General features: G+C 39.6%; 1 protein-coding gene across 1 annotated transcript in view; it reads left to right on the forward strand.

Annotated features, from left to right (window-relative positions):
• Positions 1–2,219: 2,219 nt before the first annotated feature.
• The window catches only part of RERE (arginine-glutamic acid dipeptide repeats), a 178,324-nt gene continuing 168,033 nt past the window's right edge, over positions 2,220–12,510 (forward strand). Inside the window, exon 1 of the mRNA XM_075721534.1 lies at positions 2,220–2,544. Coding sequence (XP_075577649.1) covers positions 2,220–2,544 — 325 coding nt within the window. The remainder of the gene's footprint in view (positions 2,545–12,510) is intronic.

A 12,510-nucleotide genomic window follows, 5' to 3' on the forward strand; every position in this document is an offset into this window, starting at 1 on the left:
CTGCTACTTGTAATTTTTAGATTGCCCTGGGAAAGTAATTAGTTCTCATTCAAAACGAATAGATTATTTACTCTCTAAAGTGAATTTTCTATCAACAACAATAGAAGAAACCCTCAAGCTTGCTACTAGGAAATTTCCTAGCCTCTAGAAATTTAAGGCATTTCTTACTGCGTCCCTGTAGACCATTGCTATTGCTATTATCTGCAACTTCTCTGGCAATTGACAGGTTCATTGTAGTCTTCTCCACTGGAGTTTCGTTGGATTCCTCTTGTGTGTTATCAGAATGATGGCAGCTGCTATAAGGAGGAAAGAAAATAGAAATTTCCTACCTGGATGATCGGTTCATTCAGGAAATGCCTGAGAGATTCAAGCCACAGCCTGAATTGTATCAGCAAAAGCAATTTGTCTCTCTCTGGCTGTTTCCATTGCTGGAAGTAGTAGTCAACAGGGACAAGACTATTGTAGTCTGAGATCCTTGTAAGAGTGAAGAAATTTCAAATACACGGGATCACTGACTTCTCAGCTGACTTCTTAAAAATCAGAATAGTCTTTTTCCTTCTCTAATGTCATTTCAGATGCTTAACGCATGAACATCCAGTCTTCTTCGGTCCCTGACTTTCATGTTATAGCATTCTACACAGTGGACTAATTTCAAGTTGCACCAAATAATAGCTTCCTGAAAACTTTTACAAAGTGATTGTGGGTAAATTGAGCTTTATTCTGAATTGGTGAACTAGGGAAGAAGGGTAACTTACCTTTGTATGTTGGATGCACCCTTCCTGAAATATCCTTCTTTCATGAGTATTTATATAAAAAAACGGTATGTTATGGTTCTTGTTCAGTAGTAGCCATAACTGTTCAGCTGTAATGTTGCTATTGAACAACATTAAAAGGCACTTGAAAATACTTCAATTGGTGTAAATTCACTATAGCCTTTCCAGAAAGGGTACCAAAAATTTTAATGTTTGTGCTGCTGGCTGTCACTCAAAGATGCATCATGCAACCTGTCAGTCCAGATCATTTCAGTTTGACCAATAGAAAGGACATTTTAAGGAAACTCTCGATTTTGAGTCAAAAGAATAAAGGATATAACTGCAGAGGGCCAGTATTCTTTACCTTTCATTTGACTGAGGTACGATAATACTGTCTCCTGGGGAATTAATCCAGACCCCAGTTGCAGGGTACTGGAGGGGTTAGCGAGCGGCTGCGTGGTGCTCAGCTGCCCACGGGGGTTAAACCATGACAGTAGGCAACTGTTCCGTGCGCTTGGTTGTGGTTTGAGGATCCTGGCCCCATAGGTCCGAACTTGCAAACTCGCTTGTAACAGCAAGTCCAATTTTTAAAATCTAAACTTGCATTGAAGGGGAAAAAAATGCAGTTATGTTAACTGTATCGATTAAATGATCAGGGAAGTAAAAACATAGGATTCTCTTCCCTTCCTGTTCTCCAGCAGGAAACTGAATGTGTGAAGGTGATAAGTTATAAAACCCATCTCCATGTGTTCTGTTGTTGGTAAAGCAAGCATGAAAGGTCGTATTTTTGATATATGAAAAAGCAGATTTTGTTACTGCGCTTGTAACTACTGGGGTTTGGTTTCAGTTAATTCATTCCTGTAATCTATGGGTTACAGGTTAGCTCGATTTTTGGAAAAGCAGGGTAGGGGAAGACTTCCTAACAGATTGCCCTGGAGGTGGCAGATGGCATTCTTTACTCTGTACCAGCTTTGGAGGGCATCTCGGTGTAGGGTATAAGGTGATGTGTGTTCTCAGTGAGCACTTCCCATCTTACAAAGTTACTATATTTCTGTAGTGAACAAAAGAATTTTTTTAAGGAGTTGTGAGATCTTTTTGAGGATGGAGGTAGCTTCAAACATTTTACAGACACTTCATAAATTATCATTTCTATGAATGCTTCAAAAGACTGCCTTGTATTTTACTGTCTTGTGTTTTCCATACTGAATCACTTTAGGATGTGGGGTTTTCTTTGGTTTTAATTTCTGTTTTCAGAAATTGAAAGAATTTTGAATATTAACATGGGCTTTTCCCCTCTTTCTCCCCCCGCCACCTCTTCAAGAACCTTTATAAAACGCTGGGGTTGTTGGAGTGGTTGAATTTTTCCTGGATTTGAGTGAGAAATTCAGAAGACTGAAGCCCAGGCTCACTGTCTACCTTTCACGGAGGCCCAGCCGTGAGAGGACAGAAGAAGGCACGTGGCGAATCATGACAGCGGACAAAGAAAAAGACAAAGACAAAGAGAAGGACAGGGATAGAGACCGGGATAAGGAGCGAGACAAGAGAGACAAGGTGAGGGAGAGTGAGAACTCGCGTCCTCGACGGAGCTGTACGTTGGAAGGAGGCGCCAAGAATTATGCGGAAAGTGACCACAGTGAAGATGAGGACAATGACAACAACAGTGCCACCACAGAAGAGTCCACAAAGAAAAGCAAAAAGAAACCACCCAAGAAGAAGTCCCGATATGAGAGAACAGACAACGGTGAAATAACGTCCTTTATCACAGAGGATGATGTTGTATACAGGCCTGGAGGTAAGAAATTCTTATGTTATGTTTCCTTTGAAAGTAATTGTGCACCGGAGCTAGCAGTTAGTTGGGTGCAGCAGACAGCACAACGTGCTGTCTGTTAATTTAAATTATGATTGTCCTAGGGGCAGGTTGCCACATTCCCACTGGAGACAAATATGGATATGCATGCAAAAGCTTTTGACTATATCTTGTGATATCTGATTTGTTGCAATGAACTTAGCTCCTCTTTGAAAAAGAGCCACCCTTTTTTTTTTTTTTTTCTACTGCATTAATTATCTGTGTATCGTACGGAATCTCTGTCCCTGGGAATTTTGAAACTAAATTGGATAAATCACTGAGCACTCTGCTCCAACTTCGAAATGACACCTGATCTGAGCTAGAGATTTGACTATGTGGCATACAGAGATATCTTCCAACATTTCTGACGAGGTTTTTCCTGCAAATTTTTCTGTGAATCCGTGATCGTTTTGTAGAGCTCCTCTCCTGTCTTCTGTTTGTGAAATAATTCAGGTGACTTAAGACTCATAGCTATTATGCCATTGATTTCACCCCCATCATTAATAGCTGGCTAACGCCTACGCACAGCAGCTTAGCTGTGGGTCAAAAGAGGCAGTGTCAGTACCAGCAAGTGTCTGGGATGTTTTGGGGACAGGAGCAGAAGCTTGCAGTGTGCTCTGGATGTCTTGGACGTGCCTTTTAATTACTGCCAAGCTCACATAAGGTTTTTAGGGTCCTCATGTAAGGTTTCAAGATCTGATGTGTGGCTGCTGCCACTAACTCTTTCCTCAAAATGAAATTGTACTTGAAAACTAGATTATTCAGCTAGCTGTATTCCTCATTTTTGAGTAAAAACTGCTGTGTTCATCTACACGGCAGTTGTAAAATGTTGATTGCAGTTATTTGTTCCACCACAAGGAATAGTTACGTTTGGCTTTACTGTTCAAAGCAGTGGCTTAAGGGCTCTGGTAGTTTTATGTTATTTTTCTGTAAAATTATCGGAATGCTGTAGTAACACTGCAAAATAGAGATGGATTCAAACTAAAAACCATGGAAACTAATGAGGTAAAATCTTGTCCAATTTTTTCCATGAGGTTCTGTGTATCTCAACTGCTAAAATCTCATTGTATGACTACAGATGTAAATGTTTTAAAAGCTCTATCCAGTTGTAGTTGCTGTAAATGCTCTAAAATGCTAGTTGTATGTGTGGGCATTATCAGCTGCAGATACAGATGGGCTGAAATTCTGCTGGTTTCGGAGGTGTTACATTCCATACTTGTTATTCCGTGTGAAAGTTGTAGAGTCTGTTTTCACTTCGCTCTATCAACGTTTGTCAGAATAGCTTATCTATTGAAATGCCTCAACTATCATTTCAAAGCATTCAAAAGATACGTTTTTCTCTTTGTCAGGGCTTGTAGCTGAGTAATAATTTGTTGCCTGAGCAGTAGCAACAGGGAGCGTCAGCTTTGGTGGCAACCTTACTTTCAGTGTCAGAGGATGAAAAATAATTTAGAATCTGGTAAGAACAGCTGTTGTGTGGGCCCAGTAGCACAATGTGACACACTGGCTTTATTGCAAAAAGGCTTTGCTTAAAATTAAGATGGAAAATCAGTATGTGATCTCAATTTTATCCTGTAGTAGGATGGAGAGGTATTAGCACTCTTTATCCAGTAGGCGCAGCGCGTGGAGGACGCCTGATGGAGCAGTGCTTGGCTAGAGGGCTGTTTGAACAGCAGGAATCAGTACCGTAGTCGCACGGAGCTTGCACCTTTGCCGGATAATTGACAAAGGAGGGGAGAGTGCCTGTAAATGCCGGCAGTGTGGGGAGAGCTTAGATTGTTTATGCTGTATTTTTCACGAGAGTATCCATTCAGAAGAGAAATCTCCTTTATGTACAGACTGACAAGAGCTTCAGTTATGGCTTGTACCTTCTCACTTGCCGGCAATTACACGCTGGGGGAGATTCTGTTTATGGACTGAAATGCGAGGTAAGGCCTCAGTCGCAGCACAGGATGAGGACGTGTCAGAGAACCTGCACGCAGCAAATGCTCTGTAAATGCTGGCCGAGTACCGCTCAGCCCTTACGGGATTTCAGGGAGCACATGTAGTTGACAGTGTGGAGAACAAGCCAAGTGCTTCATCAGACGTGTTTTGGCCGTAGTGGTTGCAGAACCAAAGGTAAGGGGGCTGGCTGCTTGAGCAGCAGTTTCTCCTTCCTTATATGAGTGGTGTTGGCAGGGTTTGGAGGAGGTCGCATGATCTGGTAAGGGGTTTGAAAGCCCGTCTGCCCAGTCTCAACTCAGGCTAGTGCTGGCCACGGGCAGCTTCGTTTTCTCTTTGCCCATCTTTCTGCACTGTTTGAAGAAAAGGGGGTGGAGGGAAGTGGTTGTATCTGGTCTGGAGGAGGTTATCTACTGAAAGAACATGGAAAGCCATAGAACTCGTGATAATTGAGATATTTTATACCTGTTCTGTAATTTAAAAATCTGCTTATTAAGTTTTACATTTTATTATAGTAATTGGCATAAGAGATGCGCCCGAGCACTGAAACTTCTCTGTTCAGTTTGCTCTTTGTGCCTTTTTAAACTTGCATGTGTCTGTTGTCTTGAAAACTGCAGAGTGCAATGAGAACACATCATTGGCTCATTGTTGGTGGACATCAGCCTAGCTGAAACCTTAATTGACTATACTGCTTCTTAGATTTCATTTAAAACATAATTTCTTAACAGGAGTGAGATCTTGAATACACATTCCAGTGCATAATATATTCTAAAGCAATTTTGGCACCTATTACAGAAGAAAATCTTGGCTTCTGTCTTATGGCTAGGTTACATATAGGGAGATGTATTTGTAGCTAAGGGTACAAATTACATAAAATTTCAGAGGGATTAAAAGAGTTTAATGAGACTTGCACAGCAAGGATTAGAGAGATGAAAATTAAAGGTGTGTGCAGAACGAATAGCTGTCTTCAGCTTACATCTTTTAGGCTTTAAGGAAAGCAAATCCTTTCTGTTTGTTTGACTCTCTCTTAAATACTCTTATCTGATATGGATGAATGTTAAAGGTCTGCGTGTTCTTACTGTGAAGTCCTTGGTTAAAATCTCATTCTATGTTTACCCCGTTGCTGTATAATACATAATCCAGCATTTAATATTACTCTTTTTTTCCTGTGCTGAGCTCACCAGCTATATTTGAGTAACAGCAAATAAACTGTAAATAAATAGATAATCAAGATGATTGGAATTTTTTCAAATGAAAGGTTACACTATATTATTACTGTATAAATACTGTTCTTATTAATTTACATAGATACAATGAATGTGTGCATAGCTTTAAACCGTGTGTTAAAATTTATTGAGTAGAGCTTAGACAACACTGTGCAATTAATTGTCTCTACTCTGTTGGAAATCACACAGGCCTATCCTAAAAGCTTGTTGGCCCACTTCCCCATCTGTCCTCTAAGTTTCCACAACCTCCCTCCCATTTCCTTCCAGATCTAATCTGTGGGGTGTTTTTTCTTTTTTTCTCGCAGTTCTTACCTTGCTTCTGTCAAAATGACTGTCATGGTAACAAATTAATTTTTGCTGTACAGTGTATATTCAGGTTTGCTTATAGGCTTCCTTAGCATAAGTAGTGATAGTATAAGACAGTTACATCAAGACTGAGATTTTTTTTTTTTTCCCTCCTCTTAGATTTGGTTAGATTATTTAAGGCTGAATTTCCTTCCGTTTCTAGTGCAAATGGATTCCTTTCTATCCTACCGGCTTTTGCCAAGATACAGCACGGTTTGAAAGGGTTGATTTCCCGTGCAGTTTGTATGCACATGCAATATGGTTAACACATGGCTCCTAATTGGGTGTAGTCTAAAACTGGTGGTCTTGTTTTATAGTATGTTTTTTGCAGTTCTACTTTTTTGATTGTCACACTGTAAATGAATTTGAATACTTTGATACTCTGCTGTGCAAACCAGACTTTGTAACTACATCTGTTGTTTGGGTTAGACAATTGGTCTCCATGTATGATTTTCTGTATAGAACGTACTGAAGTGCTGTCAGTCAAACGGCCGTCAATGCGTTGTACTGGACCTCAGTGGCTAAGGTGCTTTTGGAACAGCTGACCAGGCTTTTTCCAAGTGCTGTGCTACTCCAAACACTGAGTAATACAGCGGCTTTTGTACAGGCCGTGCTTCTGATACTTGGTTAAGAGAACGACTTGTCTAGCTGGAAGAGGGAGCTATGTGATGGAAAACAAATAGCGCTGTCAGTAACTTTAAATTTCTGGCCAACATAATTAAAGAGGAAAAAGGTAGTGATGATACTGTTCCAGGGAACCATTTTCCCCCTCCCTGTTCTGGAGGGCAACAACATGCTTAAAGTCTTACAAGGACCTGAGGTATGGAGGTACGTTTCTTCTCTGTCTTCAGCTTGTCCTTGAACATGGAGATTTTCTTTTCAATATTCCAGTAAATTGCTCTTATGAACTAAATAGGTTAAGATTCCAGAAAAAGTAGATAGAAATATCTGCATCAAAATAATAGCTGCTTATGTGGATACTTCGCCCTGTTCCCTTTTGTTCTCTGAACTCTAGCATATCTTTCCTGCTGGAGGAAGCTGTATTGTCTCTGTCCCCTCTCACCCTCAGTCTGTTCAACACATCAGGAAGGGGTATTACTGTATTAAAGCCACTGAAGTTAATACTGAGGATATTGTTGCTACTGAGCAGATTGCTGTAATGTCATCATGATGGCACCTTGAATGCTGGACTGGAAAAACTTCATTGGATGAAAGTGTAAGTTGATTTGGAACCTCAGGAAAACAGATGACTTGATATGTCACCTGGAGATGACAATATTGGTTGCTCTGCCTACGTAGAAACATTTAAAAGGATCTGCAGGAATTAAAAGGATTTATGAGGATCTGTTTCTACAGTGACATCAGCAGCTACATAAACAGCACACCAGCAAGAGGAATCACCGTTCGGTAACAAAAGGTGAAACGCTTCTGCAGGGCGAGTAGTGCATTATAGGACTTTATCGCTTCTTAGCAAATTGCTTTGGAATAGCTTACATGAGAGCCTCTTTGTTCTAGGTGTTTTAAGATCTGTTTGAAGCTGGAGGAAGAGGTGCAGAGTTAAATATGGGAAGTGCGGTTTGGTATGATGCAGGGGAAGAGGCAGAATTAGCTTTATGTGGATGCTGGAACATCTGGCCTAGTATATGAAAAAATAAGAATGTGCCTCTGCCACTTTGCGATGTTTTAGGCAGTTACTGTTCGGGACAGCTCTTGGACTTTGTGATCTAGCTGCTTTTTTTTATTTTAAGGTATGGGAAATCACTCTCACTAGGATGAAAGTGAGATATTGCTATTGGAAAATATAACTTGAGTACTAACTTTTCTGTATTTATAGGTTGATGTCACTTTAAAGTTTTGTTAGATTTCCGAGTGCTGTTTAGGAGTCACCATAACCCCATAAGCTATTATCTGGACAGGCATCAGAGAAGGAGAGAGAGACTGAATTTGCAGGTCGGATGCACTGTTGTGAAATACTGCTGCTCAGTTGTCACCAAATGTATCAAAGTGAGATCTTACATACTTTTCGCTTTGACACGTTCTGTGATTATAGAGTATGTGGCCATTTTTCAACGGGAGCATTTCATAGGCTATGAAATAGTTTGCAGTCTTCAGTGGCTCAGATTTGAAGCCTGCAGGTGTTGGGTTATTGCACTATTACAATGAGAAAATAACAAAAGATGGTGGGTCGTCTTTTGCGTGAATCTGCGGGCTGGACATCAAAGTGTCCTGTGTAGCGTGGCCAATGGAGTTCCCATCGCAGTGCAACCAGAATTAATAGTTACCTAAGATCTAGTTGGACTGAGATTTCTTCTAGCTATCTTAAAATCCACTGTCAATTTAGTTAGCAAGCAAGTATTAGAACTTCTGAATTTCTAAGGTGTAGTTTTTGCTGGTGTAATTAATTGTTAAATGTTCCCTTTATTATAACTGTGCTGAGATGTTTTCCATTTTTGTAATGGAGGAAATTGCTGAAATGGTTGTTTTAATCTAGAAACCTCCATCAGCTTTATAAAAATATATATAAACAAAACCCAAACAAAAGTGCTTCCTCCCTCTATTTACTTTGTTAATAAGTGGTATACTGGTATTTGGGTTAGATGTTGGTGAAATTGAAACGCAGGAATTTGGCTCATGCTCTGACAATGATTGGCTTGTATTTGACATTGACCCATGTGTTTGTCATTCTTGTAGATGCTGCCTTCTATTTATTCTGACAGCTTTACCAGCTGAGAAAGGTGGCCATGCCAGAATTAAATATAAACATACATATAATACGAACGTGAATTTTTGTTTTCTATAAACCCTGAAGTTCTGGCAAGTGTTTTTTAGGCTGCTAAAAGTTGGGGGGTGGGAGGAAAGGTAATTCTTTGCTGGGAAGCTTTAAAATTCGAATTTCATGCTTGGGGAGAAGGAAGCAATGCAATGAAATTATTTTTTCAGCTTTTACACTTTTAATTTTAGGAGGTCTTTGGCAAGACTGTTTTCTGTCCATGTTGGGTGGATTGACCAAGTTTGTCATGGAGATGCGTGTCCTTGCATGTGTGGTTTTCTCTTCCCTCAAAAGCTTCATAGTTGAAAAGAGCATGTATTCTAACATGAAGCACTCTGTATTTCCCTCTTCATTTGAAAGTCTGTTACCGTTGTGATACCAGATCATTGAAATAATCAGATATTCAGTGACAGACTTTCAGCTGCTGTAAATAGGAATAACCTCAGGAGCTGTGCTGCTGAATGTTTGTAAGAGTTCCCTTATTTTTCACACTTACACCACTGTGTTTTCAACCTTCCTGCATATGTGATAGTGGTGAGGAAAACTCATAACAATCTTTTTTTAGAAGAGGAGATTATCTTTAAGACTTCTGTCTCAATGGAAACAAATGCATTGTTTACCCATTCCTCCTTTAGTAATTAAAAGAAGGGGAAAAAAAAAAAAGTAGAGAAAAGGCCTGGATTATTAGGCAAGTCCTAAAACATGTCAGGAGGGTTAACAAAATGCATAAAAGCATCACAGAAGGGTTTTCTTTGAAGTTGATTGAAGTCTGTAGAGAACTGTTTCCACATGCAGCCAAAACTTGTGGTGGTATTATTCTGTACTATTGGATATAATAGCTGTTGTAATTAGTTTTTATTCTCAGCATTTGAGATTGTTATGAAAAGTGTGGTTTTTAAAGATCAGGTGAGTAGGTGAATAATATTAAGTGTAGAAAATAATTAAGGCTACATGACAACGTGCATCACCTACTTAACTGCATATAACTAATTTTCTGTATATGTGCTATTAGTATCAGCAATAAACATAAGCCAAACGGGGAAAAAAAAAACCAACCCAACACATTTACTGAGTTAATATTTACTCTTGAATGTGGCAGGCATTGCTCTGTATATGGACAGCTGTTGGTGCCTGACAGATGGAGTCTTAAGTGCGGATCAAGGTTGATCTAGCAAATGGATTCCTCTGGCTTTGTTTGGCTTTGTGTACACGTCACGAAGAGCGGCGCTAAGGAGGTGAGCGTGCCGCGGGGTGGGAGGCTGGCTGCCGGGACTGGGGGCATGCTTGGCCAACGTTGCTCTAGCAGGCAGCTTTTCATACTGTCTTTGTTAGCACGTGAAATTATGACGGTGTTTCCGTAACAGATCAGTTGTGCACGTGGAGAATTTAGGTAAGACCTTCTCTATAAGGTTATTGTTAATACTTTATCTGTGGGTCACCTCTCTGTTCCATCGTAACAAGACGTGGGTCGCTGACAAAAGGAGCTGTGCTACCACTGACTGCTGTAATGAAGTATTACTAAAGTAGCACGGGTTCTGTGAACTCTCTAAACATACGCTGTGTACTAAATGAACTTCATAACATGCTCCCCGAGAAGCTTGTAGTGCAAAATACAAGTACCTTGTAAAGCTGTGGTGTTTTGGAGCTGTCTATAGGATGAATGTGAACCTTTACACGAACACCTTATCGACATAACTTTTGTGTGTGTGACTGCAACAGCTATAGTTGAAAATTTGTGGGTTTAACTGCCATAGGTAACTGTGGAACACAGGTACGAGCAGTTTTGCAGGCTGCGTTAGGGGATTGTTTTTGCAGAGGATGAATGTAGAAGGATTGTAACCTAAGCAAAAAGTAATACTTTATGGGGAATGCAGCATGCCATTATGAAATTAGGCAAATGGAAATTTTGAAGTAAAAGCACAGTGGGTGGGAAGCAACTGTGGAAAAATTGGACTAAGGGGAAGGAAAGTCTTTGAAATAGTGGTTTTCAAGGAGCGAAAGCGGAGTTTGTGGCTGCAGTAATTGTTCATGGCCTGTCCTCGATTTATTTCAATTAAAATAGTTTGAACTTCTACTGCATGAACTTGCCAGCCCTTTTTCTTACTTTTACTCTGTGGAAGTTACCGTGTCTTTCATCGACCATTAGATAAAGGAGTGTTTGGTGAATTATGATGGCAACACCTGCGTAAGCAGTAAACCAAACTCTCATTTTAGCTTCTGTACTGGGAATGATGCGATTTCCCATCTAGCACAGCAGTTACTTTATGCCAGAAGATTGCTTGAACTTTTATCTGGAGATTTTTCTGCTAAATTTGGAGAGGGAGGGAGTGAAATTTAATCTGTCAGAATTTTGATCCTGGGACTAACCTTTGCTGCTTCATTTTGGAATACCGGTTTCGTGAAAATATCTTGTAGAAGTATTCATGGGGGGACGGAGGAGAAAGGTCATAGGTGAGGGAGACATTTCTCTACAGGTTTGACACTCAGTGCTCCGTGTAAGGAGGCTAAGTGAAGAGTGTGTTAAAGTGAGACTGCTTTTTATTGTTTCCAAGTGGAATAGAAAATGGAAGAGGGTAAATACAGCTTGAGAATTGAGGAAGATAAACTGTCCTTTAAGAGTTATGTCCATTTTCATGTTACTGCTTGATGGGCCACGCTGGTAAGGTATTTATGTCTTTAACTGGATATCTTCTAACTAACCACTGAATTTTTTTTTCTGTAACTTCATAAATTTTGGCAACCTATTTGGTTTTCTTTTTGTGCTAAAGAGAGAGCTTTTTTTATAGACAGTATCCGGTAGCAGAGCATGTGTTGCTCTAAAGAAGCATCTCAAGTAAATTGAGCTACAAATGGAAATATTTTTGCTTTCTTTCAGCATTGGCAGGAAGAATGTGTCTATCTAGTCATCTTTTTTCTTCAAATTCCAAAATGTGTTATGGATGCTTTTACCAAAAGCAGTAAAGATATTTAAAGGGAAAAAGGATCAGAAACCCCTCTGTAAAGGGAGCTGCTAGATGTACATGAAAACTGATATAGATTAAGACTTTTGTTTGTATTGTTTGTTTAGGAAAGAAATATACCTAAATGTAGACATGTATTTATTTTTCTTTGGCTTGAAAATTTATGCTTGTGTCTTTACTGTGGTGATTGTACTCTTCTTAATAGTGAGGAAAGCATTTTTTTTTTCTTCCTGAAATGGACATTTCTTATTTAAGCAGCTGACTAGTATACTAGCATGATCATTGTGCTTTAAAATGAAGAAAAAAAGGTAACATACCAGTATTGAAACAAAGTAAATACACTTCTGCTGTTAGAGCAGCAGCTGTAAAGCTGATCTTATGTATTCTGTATAAAAGGCATCTCAGAGCTATTTACAAATTTAAACAATAGGAAAATATTTTTTGTTTCAGAAAATATGTATTATTGATTTGGGTTTTTTTTTAAATGCAGACATTTTTTCAGTGCTGCTAGGTATTTGTAGGGGGTGAATATCAGGTTAGCAGACAATAGGGAGGATATCACCTAAGCTCACTAGATGGGAGCGTCTGTATTTGCATCACAGCAGGCTTTCAGGCAACAGACTGCAGTATTTGAAATACAGGATTTTGTGAAAATCATCCTCACCCAAGT

Source organism: Pelecanus crispus, chromosome 15 (assembly GCF_030463565.1).
Source record: "Pelecanus crispus isolate bPelCri1 chromosome 15, bPelCri1.pri, whole genome shotgun sequence".
NCBI classification, from domain to species: Eukaryota; Metazoa; Chordata; class Aves; order Pelecaniformes; family Pelecanidae; genus Pelecanus; species Pelecanus crispus.